A 27789-nucleotide genomic window follows, 5' to 3' on the forward strand; every position below is an offset into this window, starting at 1 on the left:
TAGCATTACCCTGCACTTTTATGATAATACCAGATCATGGTATTTATAACAATAATTTATTTCACTGTTATGTGTTATCATAAACTAGATAGATGCTTCAAGCACTTTCTAACGCGGGCATGAAATAAATAAATTTTCCCAACTGTAATCCCTTACTCTAAGAGAGTATAAAATACTCTCATTGGTATCTGTAATTTTAATGGCATTCAGTACTTGGCGGAATTCAACGAAATATAGATGATAAAATCCTAGATTCATCATTTGTCTTCTATAAAATTTTGATCCGGCATTTAATTTAGCATTCACATATTACACGCGCTCCTCTCCTCGACATACAACAATAATAATCTACTCATACATATGTTCCCTGCAATACCGATCATTCTTAAATTTGGCGGGGATGTTTTATATTTATCTTTATATTCTCGGGTATAATACGTTGACTTTACAAGCTATAGGTATCCGTTAATAAGCTATTACAATCGGAACGGCGCGCGCTGTTCGATCGGTGTAGGTTTTCCCTTTCGTATGTTCGGGGTCGTTCCCGACACCGACGTGTCGGAAGCTCCGGAGGGTTTCCTCGATAATTTTGAAGACGGCGGTAGCGGTGTGCTGGATCCACTGGACGGTGTACGTACCCTGGAACAAACAATCATATATGTGCACATGTGTAATCAAACGTTACCTTTCAATACAGAAGCTCAACAAACCGATAATGAATCCTTTCTTTAGGCATATTTTGAATGAACGAATGAAGGAGAGAAAAGAAAATTTTTGAATTAATATTGATGTTTACCTAGCTTGCTTAATAGCTGTTGGTATATTAGTTGCTGAATTGGTACACAGGGAACTGCTCCTAACGTTGTGAAAGAAAACGTTAGTTGAGGAATTTAAATATAAAACTGTTATAATCAAAACTTTTAATGGATATGGAAGCTAATGTCGATTAATGATAATTTATGAATACTTTGGCTGCATTATCTACATAATGAATAAAACAAAAAGCTGCAGGAATTATTAGCTGAAAAAAAGAAACGAGCTGTTTTTGTCAAATGAAATAAAGTCATGCTATGTAATATACAATTTCAAGGTGAAATTTTAATGAGAGATAAACACAACAAACAGGTTAAATAATAATGCTAGTTGCGAGAAGTTCTACAATGCTTGAAAAGTAAAACGTTTAATTAAATGTGAGAAGAAACAGAAAGCGGGTTACATTGTAAAAGCGCCAGTTCAGCCATACCCAGTGGAATCAGTAGAAATCGTAGAATGGTTGCTTTGTGTTGAATGAGTCGACATATTGCTGGTGGTCGACTGAGGAGATTTTATATCCACCCCCACATATACGGGTATCCTAGAGCGGCTAAGACATTACCATCGAAACGTTATTTTTAATTGCACGGACGATATGTTATATAAGCGTACGATATCAAACTCTTTTTGCGTTGTATGAGAATTAGAAACGAAGTAAAAAACGAAGAAAGGAAAAATCAGGAAAAATACAATAAGGATCGAAATAAAATAACAATGAAACAAATAAGCACATATGTATCGCCGTCACCGTGACTAAAATTATTTCTTATAAAAAGCGCCCCACACCACAAAACCCTTCATTTTTTACTTTGCATTTTGCTTTTTGCTTTTTATTTTAAGTGCTTCACGAAGATAAAGTGCATAACGCAAAGCAAGAGCTGCAGAATTACTATCCCGAACCAGTTTTCATGAAATTGCCGATTCGTTAATTTGCTTTACCTGATAGGTGTTCCGACACCAGTCAGGGTTGGAATGCTCGAAGCTCTATGGATTGAGCCAAACCTAAAAAATGTTATTAACCATATCTGTTAATGATTATTAAAATACTATACCCGATCGATTAGTCGTGTAAATGTTTTGCGGTTAATACAAGATGTAGTGAAAGATCTGATCAATTAATATGTAATGCATCGTCCAACCCGTCTTTGTTCCTTTATATTCAAACACTTTTCACGGTATTTTATGTGATACGTATCGTATGTAATGTACGCAGTGGATTGTAATGTAAGAAAAAATAGAACAAATTAAATAAAACAAAATATAAAGGGATTAACTAAATAGAAACTAATAAAAAACTAAAAGAAATAGTTGATTTTTTCGGGCTAACATATCGAATATTTCTCGAATAATCAGTCAGTTTGACGTTAAGTGAGATACTACTGGTTGATAGTATCGTTAATCTATATGCACACAGTTGTGGTTATACATATCCTGTTTAAGGTACACTAATGCGAGTTAGTCCATGATCTAATTCAAATATGTAAGATGACACATGTTGAGGATTACAAACCTAGAGGGTACTCCGCTGGCGGGGCTGATTAATCCCGTTGGAGTGCGGGGTCTAGAGCTTGATCCGTTCATCGGAGTTGTGAGTTTTCTACCAGATACACTGTTATGTCTACTGGATGTCGGAGTATTACCGGAGCCTACGATGGTCCTTCTCGGAATGCGACTTGGGGTACATGAATCGTCTGCCAAATCAGATATCAGACACAATTTTTCAAACTTGTACGAATAAAAAGGATAGAATTTTACAATTTTCATGTTTGTTAAGTTTTGAATTTCCAATTAATTTTTTTTTTAATTTATCACACAGGATTAAAATGTATGCGACTTTGACAAACACTTTAGTACGTAATTATTGATGAATACAATAATTCACCGTTGTTTTAACTTATATAAGCTTTCTGTCTATTTTTTACTTTGTAAAACAGAATATATCTTTTACTTTGTAAAACAAACTTATACGTACCATCCAATGACTGTGTTGATCCATATCGACTAGGCGGTTTACTTCCTTGTCTTGATGCAGGTCGGCTACTTGGTCTACTAGCTGGTCGGGAAGCAGGTCTTGATGCTGGCCTGCTAGATGGACGGCTACCACCTATAAAGCATTGTATAGTATGATTAATTAATGATAATTACGATAAACTATCCTCATTACTTCATAAGTGATAGTGTTTTTTTAAATATAAATTTGGAATCTTACCGGGCGTCATGGTAGATCTGTAAGGCGTACTAGTTTTTCTAGCTATCTTGAAGGAACTTTCGTTGTCACTAAGGCTGTCAGGCGTACCAGCGCTTAAAGATGAACGCGAAGCTCGCGACTGACCCATAGGTACACTGCGAGCACTACGTTCTCTCACCTAGATAATAAATACAAATTATCTGATAAAGTTGACACGTAAATGCATACAAAAGCAGAAGAAGCTGTCACTATATCTAATTCGTGTCTGATACGACTATCGAATGAGTACGGTTTCGTATTACGCGTTCTCTGCCGCCTAATTATTAGTATTTGCTAATATTAGCTGTGTGCAAGTTACGTTGCGCGCAATAAAACATCCTCCAAGTATTTTTTGAAACTATCGAAGAATAGAAAAAAATCTGCTGCTTGTAATATAGTTCTATCTTTTGTGATTTATTAATAAAAGTACAAAATCAAGCAGTATCACATAAAATAAAAATATATATAGGGTTGCCACAAATTTTTCATCCTAAAATTTCCTGATTTCCAGACAAAATTTTATGATTTTCCCTTACTTTCAATAATACATATTTTGAAATGTTTTTTTTTGTATTTTTATCCTGATTTGAAAATTGTTAAATATTTTGTTGATCGAGCAATTTAACGTAACAGTGTAATTAAATTACTACTAATATTGTTGACACTGCATTTAATTTTAAGTTAATAGTATTTTTGTCTTTATATATCTTTTATGTACGAACATGATTCTTTTGCTCTTCCTCTCGTTCTTTTTTGCTGCTGTACTTAGAATATAAGAAACATAAATCAATGAATACGGTTCCTTTTTTATCAAAACTATGTCCTGTTTACTGTAAAATCTTAATCTGCAATTAAACTTGTCTCTGAGATATTAGAGACCTAGGTAATTGATTTTCAACAATACATATTCATTGTTTATTAAAAATCCTCTTTCCACAAATGCTTAATCATGACTCAGAATAAGGACCTTTTTCACAAAAACATACAAATTCTGGAAATTATCCTGACCCTGAAGCAAGTTTCTCCAGAAATGATCAATTCTTTTATTTTATCGACTGTGACGCTGTGATATAAATAAAACAGACAACGAGCTAAATAGATGTTTTAAATTTCTATACAGCTATTTTATTTTTCGAGAAAAGTTTGCTAAATCCCTGACCTCCTTGACTTGTAGCAATCCTGATATATCTGTATTTATATGAAGTAGATATTACTAAGTTTTTAATATGTTTATAGTAGTACAAAATACACGTGCTTTCTGTAATATTCTAACGTGAAAAAGATATTCTACGAAAAAATATATACGAATAGAATAATTCTAATTTTTAACTTTAATCATTCATTCAAAGTACATAGATAAATACAGCAGCTAAAATATAAAAGCCCTTGTTTCTAGAAATTTAGATCAGTTAAATTAGATCAGTAACTCAATTGTATTATTATTGCTAGAAATTTAACAAGCAACACAAACTTGTGCACAGCCATGACTAGTGAAGATATACCGGTTTGCGGTCCATTACGCTCGTCAAAGCTGTTAAAATGTCAAGATTAAATAATACAAAATGTAAAATAAAAGTTACCAAATTCGGGTAGTAGGTAAAGCAAAGTGTCATGCAAAACTTACCACAAGAAGTTGGGAGAGATATAGTAGCTTATGGTGATTCGAGGTATCTCCGATCAATGCCACTACGCACGCAGCAATACAGGATACGACACATTCGTTATGCATGTCCATGTCCATTTAAAATGACTACATATCTCCGATGCGTTTTTCGTTTTGCTGTACGAATAAACGCATGTCTACTACCGCAAACTTATTTGTAAAAATTTGATTTTAAATCGTTCACAAAGAGAAATTTTATGACCGTTATTGACGATGTTCTTTCAAATACCATATTAAAAGATGCAAAAAATGAAAAATTAATTCTTGATAAAATCGTCGATTTGTTGCTCAATATTTACATTATATTAAAAAATGATAATCAGCGAAAGAGACATTTGATCATGCTCAAAATTGAATAGTCAATCGTTTTCTAGGGTCAAGGGATCAGGAAGTTAAGAGGCGTCCAAATAATTTTTACAAAATCAGACATTCGACGATCAACCAAAAAGAGAATCAAGTCAATGCAGAGTAATGTGCTTTAATGAATATGACGAGATATTTCGCGATGTAACATGCTATGAATCTATCTCGAACAATACCAGATCGCAAAATGGATTCACAACCTTTACAGAAAAATAGGCAGGCATGAGGCGGAGACAAAATGATAAGATACATAATAACGAACCGGAAACTTCTTTTTAAGTCTCTGCTCCTATTTATTTTTTCCTTCACATTATTTTCTCTCTTCATATATTTCTTTTGACATGCATTTATCAACTTCGTTATAGTCGGAAGCATTTATAATACAAAGATCATGAATAATCACTTATGCTCGTTGATTACTCATAATTATTGTTTACGTCCGGCATGTATGCATTATCGGAGAATCTCTATAATATTCCATACAGTGAACTTTAAGGAACTGAAGAACTTTCTAGGAATGTCTTTAGAATATAGAATGTCTTCGTTTTAGGATGTCCCTTAAAGGTTTATGCTATATAGAATATAAATATAAAAAAAATAAAAGGGGAAAAAGCAAACATACTGACAATCCAGAAATACACAATGCACCGTCGATCGACTCAAATCGCGTGTCGCGACCGCACTCAAAACCCAAAATTCAAGTGTGTACAGCATCACACGAACGCCAAGAAATAGAAAATTCAGAATGATTTCGTTATTTACCCAATGATAAGAGGGGGCGTGCATGTGAAGGGGATACGAGCACGGGAGGTCCTCCTTTTGCCTCAAATTCTCAAATATCGGCATCAGCTGGCTCATAAACTCCTCCGCTACACCACAAACGAAAATCTTTAGCTTTCTCATGCAATTGTAGTGGTCCCTTTTTCGGAAAGTTCACGCGCCAATGAGTAAAAAATATTCCTGAAATGAACAGCTATTTCCACACTAAATTGACATATGATTCCAACATGTTTTTTCTTCTGAACTGATTGACTGACTACAATTTGGATTACAATGTAAAAAATTTCTCAATTTAATATCTAATGTAACATTTGATTTCATAGGATTTCACAGGGATGAGTGATTGTATGGAATTGGGAGAATTCTCCTCTTGCTATTACGAAGCGATGAGGTCGGAAAGGATTTTCGGAAAAGATAGACAAGACGAAATCGCATCTCCTGAGGTCGAACGTAGAGCTTGAAACGATGGGTCTAGCTTTTAGTTGGTGTACTCAAACTGTTTTTTGACAAAACCGACCAGTGATGAGAGTAGATAAGCGTCATAGATTTCTAAATGTCTCTACATATACAAACAATGCAACTGACTGGAAACTGCCATGCTCATGCGAATGTCAAACGGCTAAGTTGACGGCTAGTTAAAAAGTGGTTGTATACTTACGGATATCGATGAGACCATAAATCAACTACTGATAAAGTTGTCCAGGTAAGAGCTGTTCGTGCAATTTAATATTTTCTATTGCGGTACCATAATAGCACCCAAAATCTAATATGAAAGTTCATGAATATTATACGAGTTTAATTTATAATTAACGGCAGAGAAATAAAAGGCGCAGCAAAAATAAATACCATACGTGCTACGTCGCATTTAAGAAATTCCATGATTGCACGATAGACCCTGCTTACCTTGGTGATTGGTCCAGCATTGGTGGAGGACATTTGCGTACGCTGCAGCGTCGAGGTCGGGCTTGGTTTGGAACGGAAGGCTGTCATAGTCTGGCTAACACCATCCGCCAGTATAAATTGCTCCCGTAGCTCGATATTCGTTCTTCCCTTGGCTACAGTGTGTTGCGTGCACGCAGTTAGGGAAAAGGCGTTTCGGGGATGCGGGGTACAAAAGGAGGTGCCAGAGAGATGTTATTTTGTACAAGAAAACAGTCCGGAAACAGAGAACGGGAACGGATGACGTCGAGATGAAATAACGAACGCGAAAACGTGTGATGTAATTTAACAAAAAAAAAAAAAGAAAAAATGAAAGCGAAAACGAATATGTAAATATCGGAACGACAACATCCGGAACGAGAGTCGTGAGTTATATGGAGTGGAAGGTGTAAAAATATATATTTTTTACAAGTTTACAATATCAAGGCATGCGCGTTATTAATGAGCAGTGGCAATAATGGACAGGAGAAATAGTTTTGAGAAAAAGAGAAGAAAAAAAAAGGCGACAAAAATGTTTCACGGTATGCGTGCGTGTTTTCGTCGAGTACATGTATGCGAGTGTGGTGTATCCAGGTATGCATTTGTGTATCATGGAAAAAAAAAGAAAAGACAGCATATTTAGAATATACAATCAAAAAAAAGTTTGACATTATAAAATTCAATATTTTACAGAGGTACAAGCTTATTAAAACAATCACTCAAACCAAATTTTACGTTATCATAGTCATTATATAAATAAGGTTTATGATACAGGAGCCACTAATAAATATTCTGCCACTGACTGGGACTTTGTTATACAATACTAATTTCAATGCTTAGGATATTGGCATAAATTGTACGATTTGCGACGGAATTTACTTTTTACATTTTCTCTTACAATAAAAATATAAACGTAAAAATATGGTATTTTAAGTCGCTCATATTATTGTACATTTCACAATATGCCTAAGCCTAAGCAATTAATGAGTACGTTATATAGAGCATCCCAGAATGTCTTTTCATTTATAAATAAAAAATTTAGATCTTATTAAAAATTCATTCAAAGCTTATTGTTATTTATATTAACAACTTTGTACTCCCTTTATTTTTATTCTGTTCTTGTTTATCTTTTTTATTTTTAGTTGAAGAAAAATACGACATTCCTAGAATTCTCTGCATATAAAAAAATTTTTTAAGATTACACGCGTAACCAAGCCAAAAGAAACCAATGTACTCTTTAACTTTAATGTATCATTTTAATGAGAAGTTAAACTGAAAGAAAGGGAGAGAAGAGAATAAAAAGTTTCAATATATTCAAATATACACAACTCATCTCCCAGTAGAATAATCGTAAAAATAAACCAAAATTTACTAAACATGCATTGGTTATCTTCTAGCAAGGATATTAAAATGCTACACAAAGGAACGCTACAAAGGATACATTAAAATTAATTGCAAAAAAAAAAATTAATTGATAAAATAATTACACTGAATATTACTGCAAGGGTAGAACGTTTATATAGAAAATAATTATCAATTAAAGGATAGATTGGCTAACGTGAACCATTCACCAAAACTATAAAAAAAATTGAACAAATATGAAACGGGGGAAACAAAGCAAAACGACTGCAGTATATTACGTTCGTAATCCTGCATCACTATAAATACAGGCATTCTTTTTTTAAACACTGGCACTCAAAACTGCATCAAGAAAACAGTTAATATTACGCAATAACTATAGCGTTAATTTTATCTGCGCAATCTATTATATTTACCTTATCCAGTAATTGCCAATATTTAATCGTTCCATATAATACAACCATATACGCACGTATGTAGACATACTCAACAAAAAGGCAACACTTCGAAAAATTAGTTTGAACAAGCTATATAATAAGGTCATGCACCATACGCAGGGATATCACCTTCATGGTCTATAACATCTCGGACCGACTCGAGCCATAATCCAATGTCATAAATATTCAGCGTAATTGAGAACTCGAATAAGACATTTTAATAATTGAACGAGTTTCGTTCAATGTATAGACCATGAACGAATTGTTGTGCACGTAAAACAGTTCTCACCGAGCGGACACCAACCCTCATGTTGTTCCGGTTTGTTAGGATCCGGTATTGGCATTAGAAAAACTTAACGAGTTAATCACGATTCGAGAGATAAAGTCGATTAGAAAGAACAAGATGTGTCGATTATTCATGCATGCTCCGCGATTTAGACGTTTATAATTTTTTAGTTGACGGAAACACATTCGTTAAATAAATGTAAAATATCAATGTAAAAGTAAATACATAAAAATGAAACAAACAGAAATATCGTAAAGTTAGACGTACGGGATGTGAAGAGGATCGATGGACAGTAAGGAACAGTTGTTATATTAATGTTAGTATATAGTTAACAAAATGTTAGATATGCCTACTGTAATATTACCTTCTACCTACTACTCATGAAATCGTACTATAAAGTTCTCTGATATAGAACTAATGATTATTTCAAGACTGATATTCAGAAATTGATGAATTTACCGTTGACGGAAAAGGCAGAGAGAGAGAGAGAGAAATTAAAAGTAGAAAAAAAACCGACAATAAATATTTTTCACGCAATATGTAATTAAATTAAATTGTCATGCATGTTGTAGCATAAATATAACAAACGTAATATTTAATGTAAAAATAATAATAAGTACTGAATTAATTATTTTTCATATCAATCAAATATCAACGAAGTAAAATCAATATACATATACCGGAAAAATAGTTTCTAGATAAGCAAAAGCAATAAACAGCAAGTGTGTACACTACTCTCAATTGTTCTTTAAGTATTAAGTTAACAGTAAGTTGCATTTAATGTCTGATTACAATGTTATAACACCTCAGGAGTGGAAATCGTTCATATAATACATATATTATATAATCTTAATATCTTTAGTTAGTCTTATTAGGATATAGAGTACACAAATAGTTGTATTAAATCGACGTTCAGGCTTTCGTTAATGACAATGAATTTCTCTCAAATGATACTACATTTCTACATTTAATGCAGCAAAGCAAAGTAATGCTGATTAATGTGAAGTAAGAGCGATAGAAACAAAAACAAAACGTTAACATATTGTTATAATAACAAATACTTAAGAGTATCACATTTTCGATTATTAGAAATATCAAAATTAAGTGGGAACGCAAGTTTAATTGCCTCTTGGGAAAGAAGGATAAAGAAAAGGAGACAGTACCATAGAACAATTCTTTTAAAAGTTATTTCAATTGCTTGCAATTAAGGAATAATTTGCCTTGCAAACATGTTTCGCATTAACCCAACAGTTTACCCAGTCACAAGTTTTGATTAATTTTATTTTCTTTTTCCTTACTACTAATATAAAAAATTTATGAAAGAGTATAGATTTTGATTTATCTCAACCTAATCTCAGATCGTCTATATATATCGCGCAGATTAAAGGCTCGTGATAAATACTTACCGCGGCATGGATCGTTCTTCAGAAGGAACTCGTCTAATGCTACCCAGCCTCCACCGACGCGTACCATGACAGTAGAACGCAGGATTCGAACCAATCGTAGTTTCTGGCTATCACCAAACTGCAATTTCGCAGTCGTTACGATTAAGTTTATGTAATTATCGATATTAATATTTGATTACGATTAACATCAGATAAACGCATGTCCGCTTCATTAAATTGTTATATAACCATATACATACCCTGTACTTTCCTTCACCAACTTGAAAAACGCGGAACTTCTGACGACAGGTGCACAGCATGACTAACCGTTTAACTTCGTCATGTATCTTGTCTGTGTCGTTGTAAGTTCGTCGTTCTTCCCAGTCAGGTCGCAGAGCGGCAATGAACTCTTTCCAATCTATCAAGCCCTCGCCGTGACGATCAAAGAGGTCAGCAACAGCACCCATTTCCAGACGGGAAGTCTCAAATTCTATAAATTCAAAACAATTAGGATATTAGAAAAATAGATGTTCTTGTATAGACAAAAAATTAACGAAGTGTGATAAATACTGGTGTTCATAATTCCTTGAATGAAGTCTTCCCTCGGTATAAGTCCATCGTTGTTCTTATCCATTTTTCTGAATAGATCCGTTAGTCTGGATTTCTTATGATTCATGAATTTCAAGAACTGCAATTAGAAAATAAATATTATATATTTAAATAGTTCATAATAAATGATAAAAAAAAACAATTAATTTTTATTTCTGTGAGAAGTAAAAAAAGAGAAAAGACAACATTAAAAATCATACCGTACAAACCCGAGGAATATCATTAATTAAAAAAAAATTAAATTTAAGTAGTATGTATACATGTTTGTATTCCCATTTAGGAATCTTCTTATTCCAAATCAAGTAATAATAGTTTTAATCTTAAATAAACTAATACAAATATAAACAAAATAATATAATGCTATTTAAATTTAATTTTAAAAAAATATTAAAGATGTTATCACTTGGATTTGTATTGTACAACAATTTTTTCTTAGAGAAATACACACACTTGACGCCTTTTAAAAAAAAATTCTATTTTACCCGTTTGCGCCAATCTTCCCAGCTGAAGTTAGCAACGCGATCCAGCTCTTGAATATAATTATATTTATCCTGCAAACGGCGTTGTCGTTCCCATGCTAGCATCCAAACGTGACGCCACTTATCCCAGAGAAGCTTGACTCTCGGACTACGGAATTCTGGCTCGGCTCCTTTGCTGTTTATAGGAAAAAATATATGCATGTATTTACACACGAAAAATATTTGGATAAATTTATAATACATAAGAATTAAAAATGTGAAATGTCATCTTAATTAAGGCAATTAGTCACTGAGATAATTTTACAGAAAGAGATACAACAATGAGGTATGATCTTCGTGTGAACAGCTCAAAAACAAATTCCAATGTAAATATCGCAGAAAATCCAAGACTTCAGTACAAGACAAACAATTTTCTGAACAAACAGTAACAATTTATCAAAATTCAACTACATGTCATCCCGCAAAGATTAGAAAAATCAATAATCCCATTACCCCGAGACATTAGCGAGTTGTATAATAAATGTAGCAATGCCTGTATGATTCGGATGAAAATAATGAAATGGCGCAGAATGAACTGAAATGAAAATAAAACTAGGTGTAACGAACCTTCCTTTGGGTGGGAAACGTGGACCGATGTGTGGCAATGAAAGATCTGGCGTTCTGTCACGACCTGGGCTGCCTCGGCTAAACAGGAACATGCGTCACATCACTCAAACATTCTCTACTAAATAAGGCATCTATAAAACGCTCTTCTTCGCGTCTCAATACAGCACTCTGGTTTATAGATTGTTTTTCTTTGTGATTAGATTATAAAAGTGTAGAAAATTAACGCAAGTTTTTATCAAATGTCGATTTTACATACATGTGGAAAGAAATTGTTAATAGTATTTTAAAGCTATATGTTTGCATTATAATGACTGAATGTATTATATAACACAAAATGCAATATTAGCTACGTTCAGCAAAAAAAGCACTTTTGCAGTTGTTACAGTACTCTTTAATATGATTGGTTTGTACTTTAGATCCAGTGAAAAATCAAGACTAAGATCAATCTTATTAAAGAATTTTACAACAATAGCAAAGCTGGATTTTCGGTTGAACGGCTGCGTACATTGGCTAATATATCCAATTTTTTAACACAGTGCATTTGTGAACAGAAATAAGTTTGTACTTGTCGTAGTCACACATGAGTAAAAAGCAAATGAGTTAACACACTTAACTAAATTCTGAACTTCTGTTCTTGAATACCTGAATACTGTGAAATTACTGTGCGAACAAAAAAGATCGTGTAATGAGAATGTTGTGTATGCAATATAAAATCATACAAAAATAAACACATACATTTCTACTGAAGATGTGCATACTGCGTAAACACAGAACACTGTACTTACGAAATTATGCGATTAGGATAGGTGAAATATATCTACATATGTTATGATGGACAACGCACCTTTGTTTACGAGGCTGAGGCTGCTCATGCTCGTTATCCTGATAGAGATCCTTACTGAAATCCCATTGCAAAAGCAACATATCATGCGGCAGTTAAATACACATAATATACGAAATTAAATATATAAAAAATAACAAAAGCTGCAAGCATCTAGCAAAGTAAACAATTCTTTTAAAACATGGTGGACTAAAATTTTTCCTAAAATTGCAATGTGCACATAGCAAGAAAATTTGTGAGAAACAAATTAAAATAATTAACACAGACACAAATGCAGTACATATATGAACAGAATGCAAACAACACTTAACAATTCAAACATAGAGTAAGCATAATGGTGCACAATGCTGTGCATATTATCCATCACGTAGGTATTCATATTTCTTCACAAAAACAGAAAAATTATAATTGTATCAATATATTATATAAATTTTCATGTTGATAAATACGTACGTAGGTGCTGGTGATCTGACTTTCGATATTTTTCTTGCATCCTTTATCGGCTTAATTTGTCGGGCCTTGCATACGCGATCAACTTCGTTTTGTCTTCGGCTAGTATTCTCCATGAATTCTCTATGATCCGCAATAAGCATTTCGAGCGTAGCTCTATCATCAGGCAAAGGTTCCGCTTCCAAGGCATTCAAAGTATTTTCCAAACCTTCGAGCCAGGCTAATAACTCTTCGAGAAGATTATCAAGATCCTGCAAATGTACATGTAATAATATTTATCTGTTATGAGATAAAATGTAACTTATATAAGATATATGTATAGAGTGTAGTACAAACCTGTAATCCCTGCATATGATTCTCCAATCTTTGGTTCCTTTGATAGGCCCATGTTGCCACTTCTTCCCATCTAGATTGAATAATTGTGATCCAATGTTTGATAACTGCGGCACCATCAGGATGCGCTTTTCCAAGAATAATATGTGCCAATTCTAATGTATTGTCTTTTTCAATTTCTTTAGTCTGTAACTCGCGGAGGAATCTCTGGTGCTCCATTAATTGATTTCTGCTCTCCTGCTCATCTTCTGGCAGCGGTCCGGCGAATCGTAGTTTCATCTCCGCGTCACTCAACCATTCTAGCAACATGTGAACGGCTTTATGAAGCCGTTCGGCCTCTCTAAGGGCTTCTTCCAATAGTCTGGACTTCTTTGTCGAGAGACTAGTTACTCTATCCCAGAGACTGTTTAATTCGGATAACTGTGATCTGATCATTGACGCATCTTCAATGGAGGCTTTAGATTCCAGTTCGCGACCAGTTTTGATAACGGATTCCATCTGTGAGGCGCGTGACTCCAGATCTCTTTCAAAGGTCCTATGTTGCTCCACTAAATTGGTTACCGTATCCAGGTCACCGTAAAGTGGTCCAGGATTGGCCAAATATTTTTCGGTCTTGCTCAACCATTCCAACAGCGCTTGAATCGCATCCTTGAATTGTCCTGAGAATAGTAAGGCTTCCTCCAGTTTTCGCTGTCGATCCACACATTTACCGCAGACCGTAGTCCACTTGTTCTTCAATTCATTTAGAAGTTCCCTCAAGGCAGGTTCATCGGATTTCGGCGCCTTATCCTTTAACGTTTTGCCGTTCTTCATGGTATTGTCATACGTACTCTGCTTAGCACTTAGTGCTTTTTGTACCTCGCGGTGTCTGTTAAGGCGTGATTTAATCTTGTCTGGATCATTGCCACCAAGTCCGTCGGCGGCGACTTCATCCAACGTCTTCTCGGTATCATCTAACCAGTTCATCAGATTCGACCAGCTGTCGTGGAACTCTCTAGCTTCTTTATAACCGTGATCTAAAGCCCTCGTTCTCTCGGCTGACTTGGAAACTACTCGTTCCCATCTGTGTTGTACACTCACGAGCAAGTTTCTTATAAGAATCACATCTTGTTTTTGAGAAAAGTATTTAAGGTGAGTTCCTTTTTTGTCGAGATTCAACATAGTTTCGCGATGTACACCAACGTCCTTTTGGAAGGCTTTATGTTCCTCGATTTGTTGAAGTATTGTTTCCATGACCCTCGAAACCGGTCGAAGATTTGTCAGGATCTTTTCAGCGTTAGTCAACCAATCGACGAAAGCTTGTAACGCGTCATGGAACTCGGTAGCTTCTTTTAAGGCAATTTCTAACTTTATCTTTTTATCGCTGGCGCGTGAAAGCACATTATCCCATTTTTGTTTCAACGTTCGCAGATTATGATTCAATCCACCGGCACTGCTCGTATCCGCTTTCTTCAAATATTCCTGTCCTTGTTGCAGTACCGTTTCTACTTTTGGACGGTTTTGTTCTAACTCGTTAAACACCTCCATAAATCGTTCTAACTGTTCGGATGCAGTTTCGGGCAATCCACCAACAGGTTTGGATGCTACTATCATGTTATCCACGTCGCCTAACCACGATAACAAGTCCTGTATCTCAGCGGTAAAGGATTGTGCCTCTCGTAAGGCATCTTCTAGTTCTCGTTGGCGATCAGCGGCGCGTTGCAGTAGATCTCGCCAACGACGATTCAAAGTGCCCAGTTTATCGGCTGTAGTAGATGCTTCCGCGGTACCTTTGCCATCCTCAATCAATTGTCGTCCAGCATCATTTAGAGTGTCGACGCTCGTCTGATGAGCTTGTATATCGTTTACTAGGACCTTTAGCTTGGCCAACTCGACTTCGATCACTTGTGGATCACCTGCTACTGGTCTGAGATTATCCAATGTCTTGTCAGTTTTCTCGATCCATACTAATAATTCGTCCAAAGCGTGCTGGAATTGACCAAGTCGTAATAATGCATTCTCTAGTAATCGTTGCCTTTCCACCATGCCTCTCAGCAATCCGTCCCAACGTTTATTCACAGCACCGAGCGGTTCCTTGATGGCTGCTGCTTGTTCGGAGGATGTTCTTTCCGTTAATTCAGCTGCTTGTCTAGATATGAAAAGACGATAACAACGTTAGAAAATAAATTTGTCATTTCTCTTGGTATTATATACAAACGTATATGTTGCAATATATACTCGAACCACACAACAATAGACCACATCTACAGGGAGGACAGGTATAAAAATCTTAATAAGTTTAACTACCGGAGGAATTAATATCAACTGGATATTAATCACTGCCGTTTCCACATTATTTCTATCAAAAATATAAATTATATTATCGTCTACGATTTCTCATGATTGATCATTCGATTTACCTGCTACATGCGGCTGAGTAATCTGTCTTGAGGTAACATAAAGGGGAGGATCCGATTAAATATGGTAACGCAAATTGTTAAGGGACAGCAAGACTATTAAACTAAACAAAGTAGAAAAAAACACGTTCGAAACAACATAAAGCCATGCTCTAACTACCAGCGACAACACAGAGAGAGATTGACTTGCCTTGTCAGACTCCTATGTTCGGGAACCGGCGCAGAAAAAACAAAAGAGACGGGATTAGATTTTACATTTTCTCGAAAGTCACTCATCGCAAATAATTATCGGACGGGAGTTGCACAAAGGGGACAATGCTGCGCACTGAACTCTTTGTAACGCCATTTACATGTAAATTCAGCTTTAACTTAAAAATTAAATCGTCACCTGTTCAACGCCTCGACTTTCACCATGTGCGGATCCACCTCGGCCTTGAAATTGGCCAGTTGTTTGATTTGCTTCTTCACCTCGTCAATGTCGCTACCAAGTGGACCCATCTCCGCAAATCTATCCTCGGCCTCTTGCAAGAACTCTAACAGGTTCTGCAACGTTTCATGGAACTCCATTGCTTTCTCCATGGCGTCGATCAAATTCTCCTCGCGTCTGGCGTACAGAGCGGTGACATTGTCCCAAGCCTGATCCAAATCTTCAATGTGCTTTCGCACTTCAGGTTTGTCCGGCTCGCCGCACAAGCCCATCAATTCGTGTCCCGATGTTCGGACTTGTTCGACATCTGGCTTGGTCTGATCGATTTCTTGTCGAATTTCTTGCAATGCCACTTGCTGTTGCTGGATAGCAGCTGGTTGAGCCGCCGGTGGTGCCTGTCCAGCTAGCGCATCTTGCAGTTCTCTCAAAGTGGCCATAACTCCATTCAGCTCGGCCCAGAATTTTTCGGCGACGGCCAGAGTGTCATCCAAAGTATGACCGCGATCGGTTGTGGCTTTCTGGACATCGGTCCATAATCTATTAAGTTTATCCAGCTTGCGTTTGATGTCTTTGACTGCCGGATCGGCCCTATTGCCAGCTTTGCTAATCACATCATCCGCTGCTTTTTTAACGGCTGCATAAGCCTCGGATCTTTGAGCAAGATCGTCTGCCAAGGCGGCATTTTCTTCCATCTGATCGCGTAAACGAGTTGGATGGGCACTGATGGGTTCAGCGCCGTTCACCTGATCGGCGGTAGAAGACAATGCGCGCAGCATACCCTCTAGTTTATCGGAGAACTGAGAGGATTCCTGCAGTGCTTGCTCCAACGCCTGTTGCCGGCCTCTTAGCTCAGCTCTCAATGCCGCATAGCGAGCGTTATCATTATCTAGGATGTCTTGCACCTTTATACCTTCTTCTTCGTTACACAACTTGATGAGCGCTTCACCAGTCTTATTGAGCTTCTCCACGAGGGGTTTATGCTCGTTAATGCTCTGTATGAGAAGCTCATTTTTGTCCTGTTGCGCCGCTATCAAGTCGGGCCGCAAGGCAGGCATAGGTAACATAGCGACTTGTTGTTCAGCCTCCTCGAGCCAGCTGACCAGACCAGCGTGAGTATCGCGAAGATGTTCCGCTAACGGTAAAGCTTGCTCGAGAGCTCCCAATCTGTCTGTTGATAAAGCCGATACAATTTCCATCGTTTCACGCAAATCCTCCATCTTATCTCTGATAGTAGATGTATCTTCGTGCTGAGCATTCTCGCGTATTACTTTCTTTGCAGTCGAAATAACGTCACGGACTCTACTTTTCTGACTGGATATATCATCATTAAGCGCTTTATGTTCTTTCAATTGTACTCTAATAATTTCAGGCTCGCTGCTAGGCGGCTCAGCCTCTCGAAGTTGATTGTCCACTTCTCTGAACCAATCAAGCAGATCGTCGATATCGCCAATTACTTCTAAAGATCGCTGTTTACTCAATTGAATTCTTTCTGCTTTTCTTTGGATCTGTTCGGCGATTGCATCGAATCGCCTATTGTCTCTGGTCACGAGACCTTCGATTGTCGCAGCACCTTCTCCGGGCGACATTTGACACAGCTGCGGGCCCACAGCGTTGATCTTGTCCAAGACGGGTCTGTATTCTGATATCTCCATCTCGAGTCGGATAATCTCTTCTTCACGAGGTTCAGCAGACTGCAAAGCGGCCTCCGCGCCTTGCATCCAGTCCATCAGACGATTATGATTATCATGGAATTGTTGCACTAATGGTAAGGACTCTTGGGCATGTTTCAAAAGATCTGAGCCGCGCGTGACAAGATCATTAAATCGTCGTTGTAAAGAGTCCAACTTGTCCTTCAGTTGAAGTGCTTCGTCACTTGAAATGTGTTTCATCAGTTCTAAGCCAGAATCTACGGTACTGTCCACTTCCGTTTGTCGCGTGGATACTTCTTCTGTAAGATCCGCAAGATCTTCCATTTGTTGTAAAAGCTTCTCCGTATGTACAGCCAAGATACGATACTTCGACAATCGAATCTCCATGTTCTCCATCCATGCTTGTAAGTCTTGATACGTAAGAACCAAATGACGTAAGCCTTGTCTCGAACGTTGTAACAAATTACCGAGAGCTTCGGATCGTTCAACCAAAGCTGCGTATCTATCTGCCGCATCCTGAAGTTTATCAGCCAACGTAGTAGCTTCATCTTCGCCTACCAGTGACATAAGTTGACTGGCTATCTCCGTGAGTTCGCTGAAATCTGGTGTCTTTGATATAATATCCTCATGAAGTATATCATGTTCGTTGACACGCTGTTGTATTTTCTCTTCGTCGGTAGGAACCAATTCCATGTCCCTGACTTTCTTCTCTGTTTTATCCAACCAGATAGTAAGTGGTACTAACTTATCTTGGAATCGCTTCGCTACCGCCATTGCTTGCTCAAGAGCATCCATCCTCTCCGCGGCGCTTTCCGTCAGATTATCAAATCTGCCCACTAAATCATTCAATTGTTTCTCAATGGCCTTACGCTCCTTCGGGTCGGCGTCGGCGGCAACCTCACGTCCCATGTTGTAGAGAGACGTCATAGAATTTTGTCGATCCATCAACATCTTCTTCAGGAATTTCTGTTCTTGCAGTTGCGCCTTCACAACTTTGTAATCTGAAGAAGGTGGCTTTTGATTCGAAACCATTTCTTCCGTATCGGTCAACCATTTCGCTAAACCATCTAAAGCCTCTTGGAACTTGCCCGACTGCAATAATCCAACGTCCAACTTGCGATCGCGCTCGTTCAGCTAAAAATAAATAATTATTAATTAAACAATAAAATGTACGTTAATTCTTGCATAAATATATCAAATAAATATATATTCTTTAACATTAAGATATAGATTGAATGCTTACTCTATCTTTTAAGTCGTTCCATCTTTCGTTCATTTTATCGACGTCTTTTTCGATATTACTGGTATTGACATCTCGCCCTGCAGTTTGTATGAGGCCTTGACCGAGCGCATTACAATCTTCAACGGCGTGTGCTAGTGGTTCAATCTTTTTAATTTTAAGAGTTCTGAAGTCCTCCTGCTGAGCTTTAATAGAGTCCACTTCGGATCCTACAGGTTTAAATCTTCTAACTTGTTCGTTTGCATCATTAATACCTTCCATAACGTTTACGTGCAATTGATAAAACTCTTGTAATTTATTCAAAGTAGAAGTGAGTTCATCTTCCCTAGTACGCGCCCGTTCATCTAGTTTACCAATTTGCCGTTTAAATCCGTCAACCTGGTCTCTTGTAGCTACAGCATCAGTAGCGAAGCCGTAATCAACCAAACGTTCACCACGATTCTCCAAATCGCCAATTTCTTCATAGAGTCTGTTAATTCTGTTAATAATCTTAGCAATATCCTCCAATTGTCCTCGTACAATCTTGATTTCTCTACCGGATGCTTTCATCGAATCTAAATCTTTTTCAAGGGCGGACAGATGTTGATTGATCAGTTTCGCTTGATCATTAAATTGCGCGACCGCTGTCGCTGCACTTTGCAGTTCGTTGCATCTGTCATCCAGTTTCGCTTGCAGGTCATTAATGCGATCGGTAACATTGTCAATCTCGTCTTGTAAATGTGTCGCATCGACGCCTTGCTCACCGGCTTTGTTCACAAGATCGTTAGCTTGTTGTCTTACACCCTGCAATGGTTTCTTCAAACTCGTTGTTTCCTCTCGCAAGTTCTAAAAAGTAATATATATGTATAATTAACACATATTTTGTATTAATTGTTTCTATTTTGTGTGTAAAAATAAATCTAATCTACCTTTATTCTATCAAGAAGTTTCGGATCTTTAGCCGCTCCGCCAAGAGCATCGTGTGAAGCCAACTTATCTTCACAACGTTGTAAACCATGTTGTAAATCGCGTAAGTTTTCGTTGAAATCCATTAGATGACGTGCGGTATCTTCCAAAGATTGTGTTCTAGATAACAAGTCTGTAAAAAATAATTGAATTATAATATTATTATATAATACAACATACAAATCTACTAAACTGTTGTAAATTAGAATATCTTTTCAATAACAAAATTTAATAATTTCAATTTTAAACATACCATTGTTTAATTTATCCCATCTAGTTTTCATAGCACTAAGCTCATTCTTTACATTTTGCTTATCAATATCACAAGCTCCAACAAATGTTTCGCCTAACATCTTGTTATTTTCGAATTCTCCGGAATGTTTCCACACTTCGTTCCTAAACGATGATAATTCTTTCAGTTGTTTCTCGATGTCCTTGCGTCTAAAAGATGTAGGAATCAAACTGTCCAATTTATCCTCGGCTTGTCGAAGCCATGGAAGAAATATATCTTGAGCTTTATAATATTTTTTGCAATGTTCTGCACAGGTCTGCAATCGAGTGTGCCTTTCGACAGTATCCTTCTTCAAACGGTCCCACTGTGACTGCATCTTATCCAAATCACGTTGAAGCGAGCGGTTTTCAGTTTTATGAGACCGCGAAAGTATGTCGCGTCCTTTGTTCAACAGCATTATGACTTCGTGTTCTTTACCCATCACATTACGATAAACAGGCTGAAAATTATGTTTTGTTTTTATTAATAAAATAAAACTGAGAAGACATGAAATATATGTATAATTAAAAAAAAACAGAATTTTTAAATAGTAGTACATATACCTCGTGATGATCAAGTTGCTGTTGCAATATTTCTCTATCAGCAGACACTAGCAATTTTTCAGACATGTTTCCAAGTTCATCCGCGAGCCATCCCAGAGTTCTGCTACAGGAGGCTTCGAATTGTCTTCCATCTCGCAGATTACCTTCGATTTCTGCTTTTCTATGGTCCAGCTTCTTCTGCAAGTTACTGTACATCTTACCGACTGTGGTGAGTTTTCCTTGAATCTCGGATCTCGACGCAGGGTCACTTAGAACCTCGCATAGTTGCGCACCAGCCATTTCCACATCTGCTAACAATGGTCTCTGACCTTCCAATTGTCTTTCCAAGTTTTCGATTTTACGAAGCTGTTCTTCGGGATCCTTCTCAAGAGTCAATTCGTCTAAATTATCTGAGATTCCTTGCAAAGCGTCTCGCAACCGGTTAAGGCTGGCATCGAATTCACGACTAGTATCAACAGCATCACCTAAACTCTGAGCTCTTTCATCTAATCTTCCCATTTGATCTGCCCATCTCTGTAAAATGCTCTGCAATTTTGCGTTTATCTTCTGACCATCCATCGAATCTATGGATATTGTGACAAGGATACTTTCTCCAACTTGTACGAGATGATCCAATTGCGGTTGTTGAGTTCTGAACTCCTCTCGCAAAACTTGTACTTGTTGTACTTGACTTGCGACCATGCGAGGGTCAGCTGAAATTGGTCCTAAAGCGCCCAGCATACGCTCTTTAGCACCAAGCCAAGAGTTAAGACCATCATACGTATCATAAAAATCTTTAATATCTTCCAGGAATTTAATTCGATCTTTACACCTGTCTGAAATTGATCTCCACCGACTAGCAACGTCTTCCATCTCATCGTTCAATCTATCCACACCGTCCGCTCCTTTTTTACGTCTGACTAAATCACGTACTTGCGTTCGAGTACTATCCAGCAAAGATTGCTTCTCGTACATCTCTTCAATAAGAATCTTAACTTGCTTGACTGTTTTGTCTGCATCATCTTTAGTTGCGGGCATGCTTTCTTTAGGCAATTGCCGCTGAATCTGGTAACAAAAATTATTGCTTTGCTGTATAATCAAATATACATTAGAATTAAAAATATATCACTTTAAAAAATAAAATTACCTTATCCAAGAATTGTGAGAGTGTTTTTAGATGGTCCAAATGTTTCTTCAATTCCTCTCTAATATTATCTAACTCCGTTTGGCGATCCGACAATCTGACACCAAGTAATCCGTATCTGTGATTAATTTCCGAAAGTTGCTGTTGAACAGGCGATAATTCCTCGAGATGAAAACCATCTTGGCTCGAACGACGGCTGCTGAATCCACTGCTACCACCTGGGGAGACCGGACTTTGAACTGCGTAGGATTTAGTAGGTGACGGCGAGCGACCGTCTTGTGACATTCGCAGTACTACAAAAAAAATGACAGAAAAAAAGATAAAACATAACGAAAATATAGCAATGATCGTGTACTGAAAAAGATGCAATGTGAAAAATATATAAGCTTATTGTTGTAACTGATAAGTTACATAAATTGGTAACAATTTATTTGCAAAAAAACCAATGTGCAAAGTTCGCATCGTAAAATCATGCTATCGAAAAGTATCTATGCAAAATCGTACATGTATAACAATAATAATAATATGTAATACCTGGTCTCTTCGTCGGACTAGCACTACCACGTCGACGAGTTGGACTTTCACCGCGTTCCTTCATTAAACTGTCGTAAGCAATACCGAGATCATTGATTTTATCGACCGTATTGCCGTAATCACGATATTCCTTTTGTATAGGCTTCAAATCTTCCTGCTGTAGTTTCAATTTATCCAAATCCACGGCGACTGGCTCGAGTCCTTGTACCTTGTTTTCTGTACGAGTAAGCCAATCGAGTATTTGATCTCGCAATTTCTCATATGCTGTGTGTTGTTCCGCTCTAGATTTGCACAATCGTTGTTTCTCGTCAAGCAGATTGTTCAATTCCTTCCATTGAGACTCAAGTGCTTTGATCTTATCTCTAATCGCGCCTGCTTCGGTTATATCCTTCTTAGAGATTAGATTCTTTCCATTACGTACGAGATCTTCGAAGTTTCCTCGCTGATCCTCACGCATGTCAATCAGTTGAGCCATTTTAGCCTCGTATTCTGACATGTCAAGCTTGTTCAGATCTCTCGAATCAAGAATTTCCATCATATGCGCATACCAATTCTCAAACTTGGCTACATCTCTGAGGAACTCGTTCAAGGCCTGTGCAATTTCATCTAGGAATTCACCGCGTCTTAAGGATTTATCCATCAGTTTCTCAAATCTACTTTGTACATCCTTCAACTTGCTTTCGATACGTTTGGCAATACGAACGTTGCTCGAATTTAAGAGTAGATCTTGAGCATTCGCTGTAATAGTTTCTACGCTCAAACGATGGCTATCTAGATCTGCTTGAAGTAATCGCTGTTCTCTTTGTTGCTCCTCCAAGCGTTCCTTCTGCAAACTTGCCGGACGTTGAAGCGATCTATAGAATACACGATTTGTTTAAATATACTATAAAGATAAAAATAAGTTTAAGGTAGTGTACAAAATAATTCAGAAATGATATAATTGTATATCTCTTATACTTACTTAAACTGACTTTCAACATTGTTCAGCCATGCAACCAGACTGTCCAATGCATCTTGCACTCCTTGACTTCTTACCAATGCTGTGTCAAGTTCTTGACATTTGTCAGCCAGAGCATTACTGAGTTGCTTGTACTTATCTTCTACTGCTTTCACTGGTTCCTGGAGCTCTCTAGCCTCATTGATCGTCAATTGACCTTCCAAAGAATGTAATAGAGCCTCAACGCTGTGTTTAGCATTGTCAATTAAACGTTCATTAGCAAGGAATTCATTATTCAACGCCTTAGCTTTGCTCAATTGATCCTCCACTTGTTTCGGTTCCGCGGCAACAGGTTCGGAAATAATTCTGATAACTTTCGGCTCAACATCTCTCAACCACGTTCTAGCTTTATCTAAAGAGTCGTGATAATCTCTCTGTTTGCCGCCAACTCCCGACAATCTGTCTGACAGGAGATTTGCTCGAGATAAAAGATCTTTATATCGAGCAGTTGCACTGGATACTTCGGCGCGTATCGCTGAATCTTGGCTAGCTGTGGGCTCTTTGTGTGGCAATCTTTGTGGCAAGCTGGTCCTGAAGTCGTTAAGAACTTGGAGATATTCTTTACTCTCATCAACAAACTTCTGTGCGGCCATTGTAATAAATCTCAAATCTGCTTGATGAGCAATAACATCGCTAATGAAATCGCGAGTTGTATCTGTGCTACTACTAAGCTTGTTCAGATCGGACAAGGAACGCTCCTTATCCTCGAGTACGCTTCTGGCTTTGTCTAACCAAATCGAGAACGTTGTTAATTCATTCCTGTATAAAACAAATCAATTAAATTCGAAAGACACTAAATTATACTGCAATTACATGAGAGATACTGACTTGAACTTTGTTAGTTCATCTCTGGCACCAATAAGACGTTTCACTAATTTGTCAGTGCGATCTAATGCTTTGTCAAATCGAGTTTTTAAAGATCGACCATTCTTCTCTAATGTAGATACTTCGTCGCTAGATAACACATTGCTGCCAGTTAAGACGACTTGTCGAATCTGATCTAAGCAGGATGACACGGGTCGAGTGTGCGATTCAAGATCCTCCTTTATTTCCTGCAAGTAACATATTTCATATGTAATTATCTAATTCTATAAAATAAACGTATTTAGATCAATTACTCGATTAACATAAATTATGATTATATAAATTCTACTGCTTACTTTCATGATAATTATTTGCTTTCTCAAGTCCTCTACGTCTTCCTTGACGGTATCTTGATTCGCCAGTTTGTCTTCAACTTCAGAGATCCACTGCAGAAGTTTAGACAGTGTCTCGTCGCAGAGCTTGTATTTCTCCTCCACCGCTTGCTAAAAGTTGGAGAAAAACAATTCATTTCTACCTACTAATACAGTTTATTTATTTCACTACACTTAATGTGCTACAAAAAAATTGAAATAATAAGAATATCGTCATCTTACCAATAACGATATAAGCATCGTATTAATTAAAGATTAAAGAAATGTAGGTAAGCTTACGACATATCTCACGCATGCAAACACAGGCACACTTTTAACGTACAGGTAAAATACAGTATTAAATGGTAGCTTTAATTTATCTGCAAGAACTGCATATCTCTCGTATCGGATTTTTTCATATGCAGTTTAAAGCGTAAACAATAACAGTATGAGAAGAACGTAATTGCATAATAAAACACGTTCCAACAAGCAAATAAATTAAAACGCACAATGACGGAGTAACGATCGTGTGATGATGTACTGCATATAATAATGCGTATGATACAGTAATGTACAATGTGGAGAAATTTCCGCTAACTCATGCTAGCGAAAACATAGGTTCGTGATAAGTAAACATAATCATACCTGAAAAAAAGGAAAACATTTAAATATATAATAATTATCATAACTCTGAAGATAGATATTAAAAACTAGTTGAATTAAACGCATATTAATAAATAAATTGATAAAATTAAATTAAGATATACATTTGTTAATTTCATGTTAATCATACAAATTTTTTGAAAATCTGTAAATACAATAAACTGAGAAAAATCCAAGAACTTATTCTTTACATTTTATTTATTAAAAAAAAAAATCTTTTAATCGGGGAATAATATATTAGGAAGTGCTGATGCAGTGCTTACAATTATTACGTTGGTTTTGATTACCGTCAAGCGTTTCACATTATTTAACATTACGTTAAAAATGGTAAAGGCAACAAATATCAATCATGATTATCATATTTATTTACTATTGTCTTATATCTCTTAATGCAATTCTGTTATTTCTTTTATACATAATTTATAATAATATAAATGATAATTACAAAAATACTTGACTATTATTAAATTTTATTTTCTATTCACTAATGCTTTAATTTATTTGTCACAATTATCTTACTTCCCGATTAAACTAATATTTTATAAAGGATGATGAAAGGTAAAGAGCAACATGATTATAGTTGCATGTCCTTTCAACCAAATTCTTCTTCTTCTTAGGTATGCTTTAATTTTGAATGAAAAATGCCAAATTGCAATTTTTTTTATTTCGTACATGCATGCCTTATGCATTAGTATGCTCAGCGAATGATGTCTTTTTTCCAATCAAAGGAATTTATTAGCATCCCATGATTGGATCAGATGATCGAGAAATATTTTCATAAACGTTTTCAAAATAAATTATATAAACTTTCAAATTACACTGCACATAAAACAATGAAAATTTTATTGCAAAAAATAAGATAAGAGTTAAAATTATTACCTTAATGGTAAAATTAAAAATTAACGATAAAATTATAGATTAATGTTACTTAATTGATTAAAAAAGGAGTAGCGTTGTTGATGCGACAAAATTTGACTTGGGATTAATGATATTCTGTGTGGTAGAGGAGATTATTCATGATACGATGTTCGATACTGTCCGATGGTTTGTAGATCGCCAATTGTAAACGATGAGCTCGAGGAAACGTACGTAGTGTCCAATTAATGTCGTTCGTGATGATGGCCGACCTTTACTGAACCCACATTAAAGTAATGAAGGAAGGTAAGCACGAAGGTAAGTATGGTGTATTACATGATGAGGAAAGTTTGAGATAAACCGTTTGAAGTGAGCATTCCGATAAAAGGAAGCACGGGGATGATTCCTCTATGAAGTAGAGACAGGAAGAGATAAGACCAGAGTGAAAATAATTTATGCCCATGCATATTACACGTATTATTCCTTTCAATCTTTGATCGAAATATGATAAAAATGTCATGCGAATAAAAAACAGTTTTAGAGATCCCATGCGGGATCATCATGCCAGCAAATGGCTCTCCTCGCGAATGATAATGATATAAAACTTTACGTCAGATTAGGCAAGGCAAGATGTGACATACAGAGAATCGCACGACAATAAAAACGTAATGTATTATTTGAATTCGTGTAACAGCGTAATGATAATCACATCCAACTCTCTGAGAAAGCTGTTAGGAAATCGTAAGTGGAAATAATAGCAAACGTAAACTCGGGTGTGAGAAAAATTGGAAACCCAAACAGCAAGAAAAAAAAAATAAAACAAATGGAGGACAAAGAAGAATCAATTGGTGCAGGAATCGCAGGGATGTGTAAAAGGCGTCATTCTGGTTGGTCCTACTTACCCTGGCTTCAGCGGCGAGTATATAACCCCGCTCCAAGGCCTTCATGAAGTCGATACTCTTGCCATCAGTGTCCTCGACTAATCTGCCTCCTATAGAATCTACCTTCCCGCTACTCATTGCCTCTAACAGACTCGCGATATTACCCGTGAACGGATCTTTGATTACGGTGGTGGACGGATCGATTAGGCCCGACTCGATCGCATCTGCCAATGTGAGGCGCCTACGATCTAACACGGAAGTGACAACAAAGGGATCATAAAAGCTGCCCGTGGTAGGATTATAAAGATTGAACTGTAGCGCTTCGATGAACGAAACACCATTCCTCGGGGTAATCAACAGGCCGGCTTGCAGAGCCTTAGGTAAGCTGTATAACTTGGATGTAGCTGTGTCCAGCACATTGCCCTTCTCAGCATCCATCATGCCCTTGCGGAATGCTTCCGGCAATTTTACTAGTTTCTTTTTCTGCGAATCTTTAATCAACGCCGAGTCTGAATCTACGA

The 27789-nt window shown here is 36.8% G+C and overlaps 2 protein-coding genes across 2 annotated transcripts in view; both read right to left on the minus strand.

Annotated features, from left to right (window-relative positions):
* Positions 1-81: 81 nt before the first annotated feature.
* shot (dystonin-like protein short stop) lies at positions 82-27759 on the minus strand. The gene is made up of 26 exons (XM_018543722.1): positions 27290-27759; positions 24855-25001; positions 24523-24746; positions 23659-24453; positions 22698-23551; positions 22167-22456; positions 21041-22084; positions 20460-20937; positions 20170-20339; positions 19265-20086; positions 16334-19155; positions 13553-15677; positions 13220-13467; positions 12770-12823; positions 11926-12003; positions 11323-11494; positions 10802-10919; positions 10492-10721; positions 10253-10370; positions 6750-6901; positions 3023-3179; positions 2786-2917; positions 2324-2504; positions 1753-1815; positions 1244-1363; positions 82-639 (listed from the first exon to the last, which is right to left on the minus strand). Exons 1-26 carry the CDS (start codon positions 27707-27709, stop codon positions 477-479), a joined length of 12177 nt encoding a protein of 4058 aa, XP_018399224.1. The 5' UTR covers positions 27710-27759; the 3' UTR covers positions 82-476.
* The window catches only part of LOC108776579 (plectin-like), a 29892-nt gene continuing 29841 nt past the window's right edge, over positions 27739-27789 (minus strand). Inside the window, exon 14 of the mRNA XM_018543245.1 lies at positions 27739-27759. Coding sequence (XP_018398747.1) covers positions 27739-27759 — 21 coding nt within the window. The remainder of the gene's footprint in view (positions 27760-27789) is intronic.

This window comes from Cyphomyrmex costatus, unplaced genomic scaffold, assembly GCF_001594065.2.
Source record: "Cyphomyrmex costatus isolate MS0001 unplaced genomic scaffold, Ccosl1.0 scaffold112, whole genome shotgun sequence".
Classification (NCBI taxonomy): Eukaryota; Metazoa; Arthropoda; class Insecta; order Hymenoptera; family Formicidae; genus Cyphomyrmex; species Cyphomyrmex costatus.

Bases quoted from the DNA above. Each gene is read 5' to 3' on its own strand.
- shot (XM_018543722.1), bottom strand. From the start codon at position 27,709: ATGATGGATGCTGAGAAGGGCAATGTGCTGGACACAGCTACATCCAAG. The intron at 12,824-13,219 runs GTACGTATTTAT...ATGGGATTTCAG, and splicing joins GTCAGATCACCAGCACCTAC to TAAGGATCTCTATCAGGATA. The intron at 10,920-11,322 runs GTAAAATAGAAT...TTCTAATTGCAG, and splicing joins GGGAAGATTGGCGCAAACGG to TTCTTGAAATTCATGAATCA.